Source organism: Numida meleagris, chromosome 6, assembly GCF_002078875.1.
Source record: "Numida meleagris isolate 19003 breed g44 Domestic line chromosome 6, NumMel1.0, whole genome shotgun sequence".
In the NCBI taxonomy this organism is placed as follows: Eukaryota; Metazoa; Chordata; class Aves; order Galliformes; family Numididae; genus Numida; species Numida meleagris.
In genome coordinates, this window is record NC_034414.1 from 28840847 (window position 1) to 28855340 (window position 14494).

General features: G+C 43.9%; 1 protein-coding gene across 5 annotated transcripts in view; it reads left to right on the forward strand.

Annotated features, from left to right (window-relative positions):
* The window catches only part of ACTN1 (actinin alpha 1), an 82695-nt gene that overhangs the window by 51192 nt on the left and 17009 nt on the right, over positions 1 to 14494 (forward strand). For 4 of the 5 annotated variants that reach the window (XM_021403740.1, XM_021403742.1, XM_021403739.1 and 1 more), the window contains exons 7-10: positions 4398 to 4479; positions 6108 to 6193; positions 13051 to 13143; positions 14246 to 14476. In XM_021403740.1, coding sequence (XP_021259415.1) covers positions 4398 to 4479; positions 6108 to 6193; positions 13051 to 13143; positions 14246 to 14476 — 492 coding nt within the window. Of the gene's footprint in view, positions 1 to 4397; positions 4480 to 6107; positions 6194 to 7519; positions 7606 to 13050; positions 13144 to 14245; positions 14477 to 14494 lie in introns of all 5 variants that reach the window. The other variant, XM_021403743.1, reaches the window with a different exon arrangement.

The window sequence follows — 14494 nt, forward strand, 5'->3', positions numbered from 1 at the left end:
CAAGAGCATTACTGATGCTGATACACAAGAAGTTTGGCCATCAGATCTCATAGGCTGGCTGTTACAAAGTGCAGTCATGCTCAAAACTAGCTAGGGAAATAAACATAGAATCCCACCACTAATAGATCTGGGCTCTTGAATCACTGTGCAAATGGACAATATGTAAATGGCTTAATCAAATTAGCTGCATCCTTGAGGCAATGAATTATACAATGCCTGATCTGCTTTTCAGTAACCTTTTATATCTTTACTATCTTGCAGATCAGTCAATTATATTATCTGATCAATTTTAGTGTCTGGAGTCAGTATGTGACGAATAAACAGTGCGGAAAGGCTGTACTTGTTTACGTAAACAGCACCAATAAAAAAGGGAATTATTAGAACTAACTACATTTTCAGTGACTGATCTTTGGAAAATGAAAGCAGCTAAGCAATGTGTCTGACAAACCCAAGAGGGTAAATGCCATGATGCTGTCCATTACCAGCAAAGTCCTAAGCCAAGTCCAAGCAAAACTAGAGTGAGGGAAAGAAAACTGAAGGTTTTTTGTTATTTTATCTGTGGGCGTTTTAAGGTGAGAAAGAGTGTAATTGTCCTAATTAAAATCAATATTGATGGGAAGGGATTTGTCCTCCTTGGAGTAAGGTAAAGGGAACTGGCTCCTTTTGTGCTCCTCTTGCCTTTATCACATCCTTCATCAAGTTCCTTCTGCCCTCCTGTAGTCTTCTGACTTACTGTGTCATTTTTATTTTTGTTCTGCCTAGATTGCTCTAAAGGCATGAGATAAAATGCATGTTTGATAACTCTACAGAACTAAAGTCTTCTGCAAACAGCTGGGAAGAACTTAGTTCAGAGCCTAGCCTTTAGCTCTGATTGTAGTTGGGTGATGATGGCTCGAACACCCCCATGTACTGCAATCCATCTAGACCACATCTGGTCTGTGTGTTGCTGTTGGATGCATTTCTTACAGGTATTCCTGAAGACATGAATTGTACTAACAGGATCTTTTTCCCAATGTCTTCAGCTCTGGCAGATACAGGAAGTACTGACTCTCTCTTGATTTTCCTCCATCTCCTTGCCTGAATGCTAGTTAATAGAAATTTTTTTTTGTCACACTGCAATAATTACCATGGCAACCTTGTGTGCTGAGGGGACTTGGGACTAGCTGGAGGAGGAGAGATGACTCCTTGTGTGAGTTAGGGTTGTGCTGAATGAGGAGGAGCTGTTGTTGTCTTTAGTGAGTGGAAGCAGTGAACATGCCAGGTAGGCATTTGTTTAGAGCAGGTTTGCAGTCTGCCACTGTTAAAACAACATAATTCTTATATGGAAAACTATATCTTTCCTGATTGTTGACCCCGCTACAGCCTCCAAGTTACTCCTCTTCTTCGTGTCTCCTTGTCTCTATTTCTGTGTTCATGTAGGCAGCCTGGGAACTGAGGCACTTCTGGAGAACCTCATCTCAGTCAATGCTTGAGCTGTGAAAGGAATAGGGATGAGTGATTCTGCTTTTTTATCTCTGCTGCCTTTGGGTCATTAAAGTGTGCCTGCAGCTGTGGTGCTGGAGTGCTGCTCTGCAAAGCCTAGAGCTGCCAAGACAGTCTTCACTTATCTTTCTCTCTTCACGGGGAGTCAACTTAAAGAAGGAATTTGAAATCATGAACAGCTGGTGTACAATGGTGTGGAACTAAAAGCAGTGGTGTTCAGAGGAATTCCCTGGGCTCAAGGCCCTGTTTTATGTTTCGGCAGGCCATGGGGAAACCTCTGTCTTGCAGCAAAAAACATCCCCTTTGTGATGAGCAGCTCCACAGTCCATGTGGGGGAAGTTTTTCCCACAGGTAACAGGGCTTTGCTCAGGCTTAGATCTCTACACATCTGTGAGCAAGTCTTGGCCTTAGGTAGCTTGCTTTCAGTGGCATTATCTTTAGCTTAATTTCTCGAGAGACTATGTGATCACACATCTCTAGTACATATGAAATAGAAGTCAGCTGGCATCATCTAGGTGAGTCTTCAGTTTCCCACACATTAAACTTCCAGCCCTTCCTCTGGGAATGCCCAAGACCAGTAAGTTTTCCCATCAGGAAACCTCTCCCAGCTTTCAGCTTATGATTTCTTTTTAACCTTTGGCAACATTGCTCCTGGCGTTGTTTCTTTCAGGCTGATAGGAAAGCTATCTGCAGTGAGCTTGCTCCTCCCTTTCCTCTAGAAGAGGCTGACTGGTCCTCAGGCAGCTCGTGCAGATGGGCCTGTGCTAAGGAAGGGTATGGGTTTGTAATGTTGTGGAATCATAGTCGGCATGGGTTGCAATTAAATACGTGGTGGTGACATTGCTGTAGAAGCAGAAGATGGCATGTGGACTGTGGGAAGATTATACTCTAGTGAAAGAAAGACAGTTACGTTTCCTTCCTCTAAGGGTAAATGGAGCTAAGAGCCTGTCTATATGTAGTAAACAAGGTATGTTATATACCAGTTAGTCTCAGCTCCTTGGGTAAGGGGTTTGGTTACTCTTTGGATTCTTAGTTGTTTCTCCACAGCATGTACAGAGGACAAGTATGCTGATGTTGAACTGGTGCCAATGTCTGTAATTCCATTGCAGAGTGGTTTCTTGTGGCAGGGGGATGTGTAAAATCTCCTACACCACTAGGGTTTGAAAAGGTGGATTTAGATATATCTGATGAAGTCACCACCGAAAGGATAAGGATACTGTACAGAGATCAAGTTCTATGTGATGCTGAGGAATGATGGTTTTTTACCATGTGTGACGGCTGCTAGTCTCATCACAGTGTGCTCGTGCAACATTTTCTCACTTGATATTGACTTGACCCATTGGACTAAGCACGAATCAGTGGTTGTGTTTGTTTGGATGGCCTCTACCTGTGGTTTCCTTCGGCAGGTGAAACACTGCTGTCTCCTAGAGACATTCATCCAAATGAACATGACATTGTTGTGGGATGCCAACCTAAGGCATGCATTAATTCCTGGGGACCTGCTGCAACAAACTGCTTTTCAGAAGGGCTTGACTTCCTAGCTTCACAAAACTGAAATCCAAGGGCTACCTAGTGACCAGTGCCTTAAAGAAACCTTCCTGCATGCTCGCACTGTCTGCCCAGGCCTGCCTAACTTCATGTTTTGTGCTGCCTTGTTCAAATAGTTTCCTATTGACTGAAGTTCAGGCGCAGCTGCGTCTTCCAAGTCAGTATGCTAAGTGAAGGCACATGCTCTCAAATAAAAAATAAACAGAATGCATATGGTAGTTTAGGAAGAAGGTTTATATAAGAAGATTATACTTTTTATTTCCTAATTTTTTAAGGCAGGACTCATTTTGTATGTCACAAAAGACGATATGGAGAGAGACACTCCATCCTTCCTCCCTCCTGAAAGCCTCATAGCAAACATGGTGACTAAACACAAGCAGTTTGGGAACAGCCCCTCTTCCGCAGGAGCCACTTCTCTCAACAGTAGAAACGAGAAGTGAAATGTCATTTGTCATCCATGGAATTTCAGAATAACTAAGTATCATGGATATACAGGAATATAAGAATCAGGCTTGTGTGAGGGTCTCATACTGGTTATTAAAAGTCTTGTAGCTGATAGTTATGTTTGAATGCTGGGAGCAATTTGCAGAGGTCTTTTATTTCCAGTGACATCTGCATTTCACATTCTCTTGTTTGGCTCTCTACAATCTGCTTACCTTTGTCATATGACTCATATCGCACTCAACTTTGTTTAGAATTTGATTACTGTGTATTGAAGTCTGTATCTGAAGTGCATCCTGCCACAGCAGAAGGTTTATATAGAGAGAAATAGAAATACACTAAGGAAATGGCAAGTCCTGTGCAGTGCATAGGGAGAAGACTAATACTCAGACAAAATGGGTACTTTTGTATTTATTTTGTAGAGATTTGTTAAAACATTTTTCTTCCTCCCACTCAACTGGTGTTCAACAAACTGTGCACTAGCTAAGGACAGCACACATTGCAGATGTTGTTACTATTTTAGTATTGCTTAGATGTTCTAACAGATACACTGCTCTGCAGTTCTTTAAAACGGGAGATGAAAACCTAATGTAAGCATGAGATCTAAATGTTAACGTTTACTATCAGTATGATGTGAAGCTAATGTAACTTTAAACTAGGTTCAAGACAAAATGTATTATTCCTTCTCATTGTGAGTGCAAAGATTCTATGTTATTATCCTATCATGAGTCTCCGGGCTCTACTTTCCAAAGAAAGCTAATTATTTCATCCTGCTACATGATGAGTTGCATGTAATTTTGTCTGGACAGCTGAGTTACCTGAACTAAATCAAGCACAATTGCTCTGTCTTGAGAGAAATGTTATTATGTGTTGAGAGAACCTTGTTATGAGTCGATGCTGATTCTCTGGCTCTGTTTCTTTCCCAGGATGATCCTCTCACTAATCTAAACACAGCCTTTGATGTAGCTGAAAAATATCTGGATATCCCCAAGATGCTGGATGCAGAAGGTAAAGTAGAATGCAGTGGGTGTTAACTTGCCTTTTCTCAGGGAATTTCCCACTTATTTTAGGTGGATTTGTCTTGTACAAGAATTCTGTAACCAGAGTGCTCCTTCCATCATTACTTACTAAATGTACAGGAAAAAAGTTACAATGGAATAATTAAACATGTGTTCTGCTTCCCTCTTCCTTCTGTGCCCCTCATTTGTCAGTTTGGTACCTTTGGAGATTTTAACCTGGGGCTGACTCATTAGGAAGAGATGAGTAACACCTGGCTGTGTCCACAGCTGACTAAAGTGTTCCCTTTCAAGAATCAGAATTAATACAGAGATAATGTATGGTGTAGGACTGTGTTCCTTTTGCTCCAGAATTTTTTCCTTTCTGAGCTTTTTTCTGACAGTGCTGTTGATCTTCCTTTTGGGAATATAATATGAGTTTTATAAACTACTACTTCTTCTTGACTACTCGAAAGTGTTGGGCATGAGGATCCCTCACTGACTGGGTCTGGACACCAGGGGAGAAATCTGTGTTTTTCAGAGTTGCTTTTGCTACTGACTGTGACAGCTTTGTGGAGACTGCTTGGGACAGCAAGTATTACTTCTCTGAGCCTTGCTAAGACCAACTTGCCAAATAGACTTTGAAGACTGTAACTCTGAAGTATAAACAACAGCCTAAAATAATTCACTGGTTTGGGGGCTGTTCACCTGAAGCCAGCTGATTTCAATGGTAGAAGCTGTGTTTCAGGCTTGGTTTGGACAGGAGAAGCAATTAAAGGATTTTTTTTAAAGGAGAGAGAGGAACAAGGGAGAAAGATGGGATAAGGACGACTGAACCAAGTCAACCTGTATTTCAATAATTAGGATGTTCATATTCTTAGGCGATGTTTTCCATCCCCAAGAATGAATTGCTTTCCCTATGCTTGTTATGTTGAGGTCACAAAAAATCATGAGGTTTCTGGAGTAGACTTGACTGTTTCCTGCCATTCTGTAGGATTAAAGCCACCCCCAAAATACGTGGATTTAGCTTCGGATCTCAGCAAAGCTAACAGTGATGAAGAAGGTCACTTACAGGAGCTCCAATTGCTCTTTCTTGATCAGTCTCCTCGCTCACAGACTGGGGCTAATACACATTCCTCTACACAATTAATTCTGATCTCTGGAGGTGTTGAGTTTCTGCTGGAACTAATGGAAGGGCATTTTGAAATGCAAATCATCGTTGTGTCAAAATGGAGGACAAGGGCTCTGAATGGAAGAGAGAAAGGATCTTTCCTGAAGAACTGCATGAAGGAATTGCAGTATGATACATCTATAAAAACCATGCCAACTTGTTGCTAGTTTGGATTGATTCAACCAATCATTTACAGTAATTTTCTCAGGAGAGGGATGTGCTCTGATTTGAGACATGCTGACATGTGACTGCATTAGCCTGGCCAGACACTGGAAGCAATTGTTTCTTGAGGGTGGGGTAATCCTGACTTCTGAGAGAGACGTATCTTCTGGGGAAGGCTGGGAATCTCTCCAGAGTTACTATGACAAGCATATACTCCAGCACGCCTCCTGGACAGTTGTGGTTCTCCCCTTCCTTTACATTCCTTCCATCAGTTGATTATGCTCTTAACGTGAGGTTTTTTTTGACAGACATTGTTGGAACTGCCCGTCCTGACGAGAAAGCCATCATGACCTATGTTTCTAGCTTCTACCACGCCTTCTCAGGAGCCCAGAAGGTATCGCAGGATCCCAAGCTCCCTCCACAGAGCACACCTGGTGCCGTTGCTAATGTCCAAACCTTTTTTTCTTTCTCTCTTTCCTCTCCAGCTACGGGCATCTTTATTATGTTTTTGGTAGAGTTGGCTGTTGGTTCAAAGTGGTGCCCCAGACACAATACATGGAGCAAGGGAACCAGGAGTCCCACTTCCTTATAGTCAGTGTTCCTTTTCCAGTGGCACTTACATATGCCAGTGCCTTGGCATGCACATAAAGCCCAACGAAGCAGGGAGCTCTACCTTCTCCATTTGCCTTCCAAACTACTGCCCTGATGACTGAGGACCTGCAGCCTCTGTTCCTGGGAAATCTGAGCTAGGATGTTTGGTTTTAAACATGGAGACTGCAGATTGCTCGGCAAGACACTGCAGGCTGACCCCACTGGAAACAATGCTGATATCTATTCACTTTTTTTAAATTTCTTTTTCAAAGATGGGGAAACAGAGCTGACTTAGTGATTTTATGTAGGGTTCAATGAATATCCAGAACTCTGTCTTTCACATGACATGCGCCGCAGGTTCCCACACCCTAGCTTCAAGGTCTGAACCTGCTGCTTTCTCAAGTTGTACCTCAAATTGAGTCCCAGTTCACCTGGGTCTTACAAAACATGTCTAACTAGTATTTCTGTGGTGATTTGCAAACAGAGCACTGTTTATCATGATTGAGATGCCTGGTTTTGTTCATTTAATTCCTTTTAATCTTTTGTCACCCACCATGCTGGAAATGGGGCAGTTGAGTCCTTACCGGTTTTGGCTTAGCCGTTTTCCTGTTGGTAACTAGTCACTAAAGGAAAAAATTTTGCAGGTGAGACCTTGTAAATGTCTCTCACCAAAACCAAGCAGCTGTCCTTACTTCAGTGCTGTAGAAGCACACAGTGCATGTTGAAGCAGAGCAGACACTGTGTAGGAAGTGCATTGCATAGGAAGGCTCTGATCTCTACAGCTCCCCAGCGTGCAGAAAGGCCTTGGGCATGGATGCTGAAACCTTCCAGCAGCCTTTTTATATCCTTGGACCACAGCTGTGAAGGGGCAGAGCCCGGATCCTCAGCTCAGGACCCTCCTGGACTCAGGGGGAGGGAGCAGGGGTGCCGCTTCGAGCCACAAGCCAACGCTGCTAGCCACCTTCTGATCCGAACTCCCAGCTCTCCGCATGGAAATCTGTTTGGCCTGTCCTGCAATGCATGATGGGAAATTTTCTCCCCCTCTCTCACGCCACCCGCGACTGTTTTGTTTTATTCTATGTGCTGCTTCTTACTTTATCCTTTCAACCTCTTTTCCTTCTCTGCACAGATATTATAGGCACGCTAAGGCCGGATGAGAAGGCCATAATGACCTATGTTTCATGTTACTACCACGCCTTCTCAGGGGCGCAGAAGGTGAGACTTTACTGCTAACAACCCCTCCCCATCCCCGCCATGCCCACTGGTTCTCTCCACCGAGGGCAGCTCCAGCCCCTCTGCCTGGCACAGCTCAGCAGTCTCAGCTGTGCCCCATCCAGCCTTGCGTTTGGATGCATGAGCTCCAGCGTTGCTGGAGAAGTGGTTTAGGTGTCCTTTCAAACGCACTTGAGCTGATCTTTCTCTTCAGTTGTCACACCCAGTGGTGGAGAAAGCATTTTGATTGAGTTGGCATAGAAAGAGGAATGTCTGCTCTGACAGTCAGTACTGCTTGTTAGTGATTAGTGGGCCTCACCCTGGCCAGGTGATACATCTCTAGAAGTACCCTAATCGGATCAACCTGGTCCGGGACATTGCAGCCTGGCCTTTTTGTGCTGCCTGCCTTCTGTTCACACTTAGCCCTCGATAGGTCAGGCGTCTTTTCCTAGATTGTACCATATCAACTGATTACATAGCAGTAGCCTCTTTTGTAGCACTTCTGTGCTCCAGCCACAAAGTCTATTCCTACCAGGCCTCAAGCTTTCCTAAGCACATCCACTTCTCAATTTCTTTCTTCTTCGTAGTCGTTCTCCTCCCTTTCCCAAACCACCTGTATGTTTTATTTCTCTTTCCCCTGCTTTTCCCATTCCTATGGCTTCAGTAGTACTTCCTCTGCTTCCTCTTTACTCCAGTCTCTTTGCCTGGCACTGGGACATTTGTCCTCAGAGGAACCAAGTAGTCACTTACAGTCACATTCTTTGGATGAACTTCCTCCAAAACATCTATTTCCCTGCAGTCCTCCAAACAGAAGAAAAAGTTCCAGCCTTTCCTCCCAAGCCATAGCCTGACTGGGCTGTAGCCTTTCCACAGGATCATCACTAACTTCAGACTGTGGGCTTTGGAACAATAAAATCCAAAGTTCAAGACCAGATCCTTCTCATTATAAAAAGGATGTAAAATCTCCTTATTTTCGTAACTTCTTTCTCTCAGCAGGTCTTTTATACCTAAGGCACAGTCTGTGTGCTGCCCAGCTTGAGGGCTAGCTTGACTCCAGAAAGACTCCATCTCTTTTGTACAACATTATGCTAATGGCTCAGCGTTGATGTAGATTCCATGCTCATGCTGGGTTTCAGAGGGCAAACAGGCAATAGATTGCAGGGAGCAACTCTTCAGGTCAAGCTTTTTGTTCCCTGCATTGTTTCGTCTGTATTAATGATGTCTCCTTTCCAATGAATTGGAAATGGATCCCGCAGCAGTGCAGTACATTTACCCACTTGGCATGATTTATGTAGACGTGAATTTCCCACTGGGATCCTGCTCTGTAAATAGTTCAAAACCCTTAACACCAGGCTACAAGCTCCATCCAGCTGATACTTGTCTCTGACAGTTGTATCCTCCAAACTCAGGCTGCGGTGGTAAGGCTTGCTGTTTGCCAGGTGCCCCTTAGGGATTCCTCCATGCTTAACCCAGAGAACTCCAAATTAAGGAAAGAGAAAACCACAAATACAAGGAGAGTAGTGGCCTCCTGCAGAAGTGGCCATGTCCCTCTTCAATCCCCTTCTCTTCTATCTGTGTCCATTCCACCCTTCGGAAACCTGCTTAGCAGGTCCCATGTTCTCATCAGCAGTTTAGATGGATGCTAGGCCTACTGGGATAACTGAAAATCTTCTGCTGCCTCAGGGCCTGAACCGAGTAGCTGGGGTGAAAACTAATGATGGAACTTTGTAGTTATTAAAGCTTCAAACCCATGTAGTGTAACTTGTTTATAGGGAAGATTACGAATTTAATCATTAATTACATTTTTAGTAGGCCTGATGGTCTAGCACCTTAGTGGTGACCTGGCAGGAGGGGCACATCTCCTTTTTGGAGCTCTCCAGCCATACCTTAGCCAGCTGCTGAGTGACAGATTCAAATCCTAGGGCAAATGTAGAGCGATGACTGAGTGCAAGCCCCAGGCCAAAGTGTCTTGTAACGTGTTGCCACCTTGTGCACGGTTAGGTGACTGACTGTGATATCACTCCATTTTTCATTCAGATTTTTCCTTACTGCCACCAGTCCTGAAGGGGAAGTCCCATGAGCCGCTTTCTGCTTCTTTCACTCTCTTGTACCGAGCCTTTGAAGGTACAGGGTCCCCAGCCTGATGTGTGTGTAGATGGCTGCTTTTTCTTTATGCCATTTTGTTATATATTTGTAGGTATACTTGCTTTGGTTGGTTTGCTTGTTTTCTAACTGCTTCTGACTTTCACACTAAATGCATGATTGTTTACTACCGGTCAGCTTAATATTTTGTAAACCTGATTTCTGGGGGTGAAAATTTCTAACTAATGTTTTACCATTTTATTAAAAGATTGTGTTTGGCATACAGTATTCTGGGATGGTTCTCTGAGGGCAGAGGGCCGCAGGCAGGCACCCTCCCTGGGTAGTGTTCTGTGGGAATGCCTTCCTTTATCATCCTTCTGTAAGAAGAGACCTGAAACCAAGAGCTAGAGACACAACTTCACTTCCTTCCTAAGCAGTCCAGATTAGGGTTACAGTAAAGACAGAAAGCGGAGAAGTTACTGCTCCTTCTGCTATTCTTTGGCTATTCAGATTTCTGTTTGAGTCCACCCAACAGGACATGCATATCTCACAGCAGTGCAGTATCAAGCAGAATGCCCTAGGCTTGCCCTCCATTCATGATGTTTGACAGAAAATAGTATAATGCGTCAGTGCCATGCTGTACCAAAGCTAATCAGATCATATAAGTCCTTGGTGAATACAGCTATGCAGACTTCAGAGCCCAGGATGGTGCATCTTGACAGTACTGCCCCATGCCTTGTGGGCATCCTGACTAGTTTGGACCCAGCCTGAGCATCCTAAGTGCATAGTTGCCTTCAGCAGTATGGGGAGCACTAAATGTCTTTTTTCACTCCTCTAACGAATATGTACGTGCAGATGCCTTGGCCTCATGCAGTAAACACATTAATGTGCAACTCTTCTTTTACCTGAGAGCGTTTCACTGAGGTTGTCATCTCCACAGAACTCACATATATAGCAGTGTGAGGGGTATTTGCAAAGGTCACTTGAAAATGCTGGAGTCCTTTCGTCCTGCCCTGCTCAGACCAAGTCAGTGTAACATTTTGCTTATGATATTAATGATCATGGTGACCACAAAGCCTTTCCTCTGCTGCACAGAGCAGTCTGGAGTAGGCAAGAACCCCAGAGAAGCTAGTGCTAGGGCAGGAGAGGAAGAAGATTGGCCTCTGCATGTCAACCATTAGGGTAACACAAATAATGTTGTAATTGCTGACATTCAGAGGGCTTTTGTGTTTGGACAGATGTTCAACACATATATACACACATAGCCCTGGGCAGCTGGAGGAAATCTATTGTTAGAAAGATGTAAATGTGCCTATGCCAAATGGGGTCCCTCCTGCACAGCTGGCTGCTGCTGCAGTGAGTTCCAAGGATATGAAAAAGAAACGGAGAGTTGAGAGCATACAGAGAGCTCCTCTCCTGGGAAGACGGAGATAAATGTTTGTCACTGCCCGTTCCCTGCGGTCACTAGGTGCATCATGGTAGGGCTCTGGCAGTTTTTTTGACAGATCATTTTGCCCCAAGCCTATAAAGTTTTCTCTGGATACCAGAAGGCTATCCATTAGAGTACAAACTTTTGTTAAAAACAGATCAAAGTACAAGCTTTCATAAATACAACCATCACTTACACTTTTTACAGATTATCTTTTGAATGAAATGGCTTTCTCACATACAGTTTGCTCTGGTATGTTTCTAATTAGTTAATATCTCTGCATCTGCTAACTGACCGACTTTAATGAAGGGGCAGATCACTGTATATACATTCTTAGAGCTTCTTAAAATGGCTTAGATCATCATATCCCCTGAGATCTCAGCAATCTGTATGTCACTGTATGGCCTGTGCCTTTATTGCTGTTCTTGCTGCCTTACATCAGCTGCAAAAATTAGAGGATTTTTTTTCAAACAGCCTTGAGGATTGAGTAAACAGGTAATAAAAGGCCTTTTACGAACAGAAAGTGGTTGAAACTTGCCAGCTATAAGCTCAGCAAAGCTTCTTTTGGTATCACTCCTACACAGAGTTTTAAGACAGGGCACAGCACTGACAACTGGCCTGTTGTATTGCTGGCATGTGATCTCCTCTTCATCTCCGTGTGGCCTCTGTGGCTCAGTGAAGAGTACTCCTCTGTTGGGGTCCTACAGGTAGCTCTAGCACCTACCTAGGCACCAGGACAATACCTGTGCTGCAGTAAGAAGATGCTGAGCAGTCTCCTGACATCCATCACAGGGCTACGTCCTCCAAGGCTTTACAGCATTGCACCTGCCAAAATATTGATAAGGGGAGCTGCACAGATCCACAGATAAATGCTGTACAAGAATCAGCCTGCTGTATATTGCCCATGCCAAACACTTTTATGGCACTCTGGGGCAGGCTGTTCACTCCTGAGCTCATAGCTGGGATTTTTTCTGAGCATTGCTGTGTTCCAAATTCATGTTTTAACGTGTCCAGCTCCCTGCAGAGAGACAGGTTTTGGTCCCATAATGTGAAAAAAAAATACCAACTGAATAGTAACAACAGGCTCGTTTTGTTTTGTTTTGTTTTTGAGATTTACTTTGAGATAGTAAGCAGAAAAACTACCAAGAAAGGGAGTAAAAATCCTCTTTTCAGCTGGATCGTAAGAACCTGAATACATGGTAGGTGTCATGCGGCAAGATGCTGGAGGACACAGTCCTGTTATATGTGTGCCAGAAATATAAGGAGTGCTGGAAGACATCTTTGCTGAGTGGAATTTGAGTTGAAGGATATCTACTGCTTTGTCTTCAAAGCAGATCTAGAGCATTTCCAAAGTCTGATATATGTATTCGCCTGATGTCCCTACCTATGGTAGTGGAGTTGGACTAGGTGATCTTTAAAGGTTCTTTCCAACCCAAGTCACTCTATGATTCTGTGCAGATAGGTATTGTGTTCCATAGGTAAAAGTAAGTAGAGAGACCCATCACACTGACACCATGCAGTTCCTGGTGCTGCAGCTCTGCATGTTGGTGAGAGGGGTGGAAGTGATGACAGAAACTGTTGTTGTAAAGAGGTAGCTGGAGTCCCTTTGGCAGGAAGCAGACAGCAGGGCCCTCTTGTAAGAACGGCTTCTGAAAAAGCATAAAAGGTGATTGTCTCGCAACACACAGGGCTGGGATCACCTAAGCTCAGAATCTCTGAAGGAATGTACTCTCCATAGAAGGGGAAAGAAAAAGTGTTAAAGAAGTTCTGATGACATGCAGAGAGGTCAGGACAGATGTGCTGAAGCACAGACAGGCTGCAAGAGCCAAGATTAGGAGACTTTACCCACAGATACGTAGCAGGAAGCTAAGCAGCAAACTTTGGTTTATAACTTTTTCACACTTTTCCCCTTCTCCTGTTTTTCTTCTCTTTGGCAGGCGGAGACAGCAGCAAATCGTATTTGCAAGGTGCTGGCAGTCAACCAAGAGAATGAACAGCTCATGGAAGACTACGAAAAACTGGCCAGTGATGTAGGTGTCCGTGGTACTGTTGGTTTCTGGGTGGTGTTATGTAGAAAGGAACTGCATTTAACACTTAGAGCTAATCCTGGGCAGCGCTATTGGCCTGTGTTTTCCAAGAAGCTTCTTTCTTTCCCTTCTAGCTTGAGAAAAATTAAAGGAAAGAAAAATCAGCTTTTAAGTGGAAAACTCCCATGGAGCAGTTTTAAGTTTCTCAGTTTATTAGGAGCAGCCACAACAATAATAAAATTTAAGGAAAAATCAAGCTGCTTTGACTTGTGTTGCTCAGAACTATGTATGTGTCTTATGATATCTTTCATACAAACTGTATGCCAACATACTGCATAAGCCGGCAATTGGATTTAAGAAAATGGATGTTAAGAGATAACTGAGGAGAGAAATATGCGTTTGCTGATAACTGGAAAGAATCTGTGTACAGTACAATCTGAGGCTGCGTTGGTTAATGGAGAAGGCTGACAGACTGACAGCTGTGGATCTGTAAAAGTGACCACATGTGGTCTGGAGTACGTTTGTGGAAGATAAGTAGGGAGGGAAAGATGGAGAACAAAAGGTCAAACATAACCCATAAGCCTATTTTCAGCCTGGTTTGAAAAGCATAGGACATTACTTCACTCATGCTATAGACTGCTCATTGCCACCTTGCCAGCTCCGCAACTCAAAGGGCAATGCTGACTTCTAAGCAGCTAGAGTGAAAAAAAGCGTAACTGGAGGCAACAACTTGCTTTCTCCTGTCAGACGCCTCTGGAGCCAATATGACTTACAGCATCCTCTAGTTGTGCAACAGCCCAGCAACATTCTCAGGCTTTGGTGCAATCTAAGGACATTGTTTGGTCCTGAATGTGTGAAAGCTATGGAAGCACATTGGACTGGCAGTGCTGCAACAAGCAGTACTACTCAGTGTGGTAAGGAATGGGCTGCTTATAAGGAAAAAATATATAATTCCCAAAAGGCTGGCAAGGTTTTCTTTACTAGCCCTGCTGTAGGCAGAACCTTTCTGATAGCAAATGAAAGTAAACGGTCCCTAGTAAGATCAGACCAACACCTGTAGTTTTAACAGTTTCAATTCAAGGCTTCTTGTCATTGCTTTTTTCAGCTGCTGGAGTGGATCCGTCGCACCATCCCCTGGCTGGAGAATCGGGCACCAGAGAACACCATGCAAGCCATGCAGCAGAAACTGGAGGACTTCAGGGACTACCGTCGCCTGCACAAGCCTCCCAAAGTCCAAGAGAAGTGCCAACTTGAGATCAATTTCAACACCTTGCAGACCAAGCTACGGCTCAGCAACCGGCCAGCCTTCATGCCTTCAGAAGGGAAAATGGTTTCGGTGAGTGGGCGTAACAGA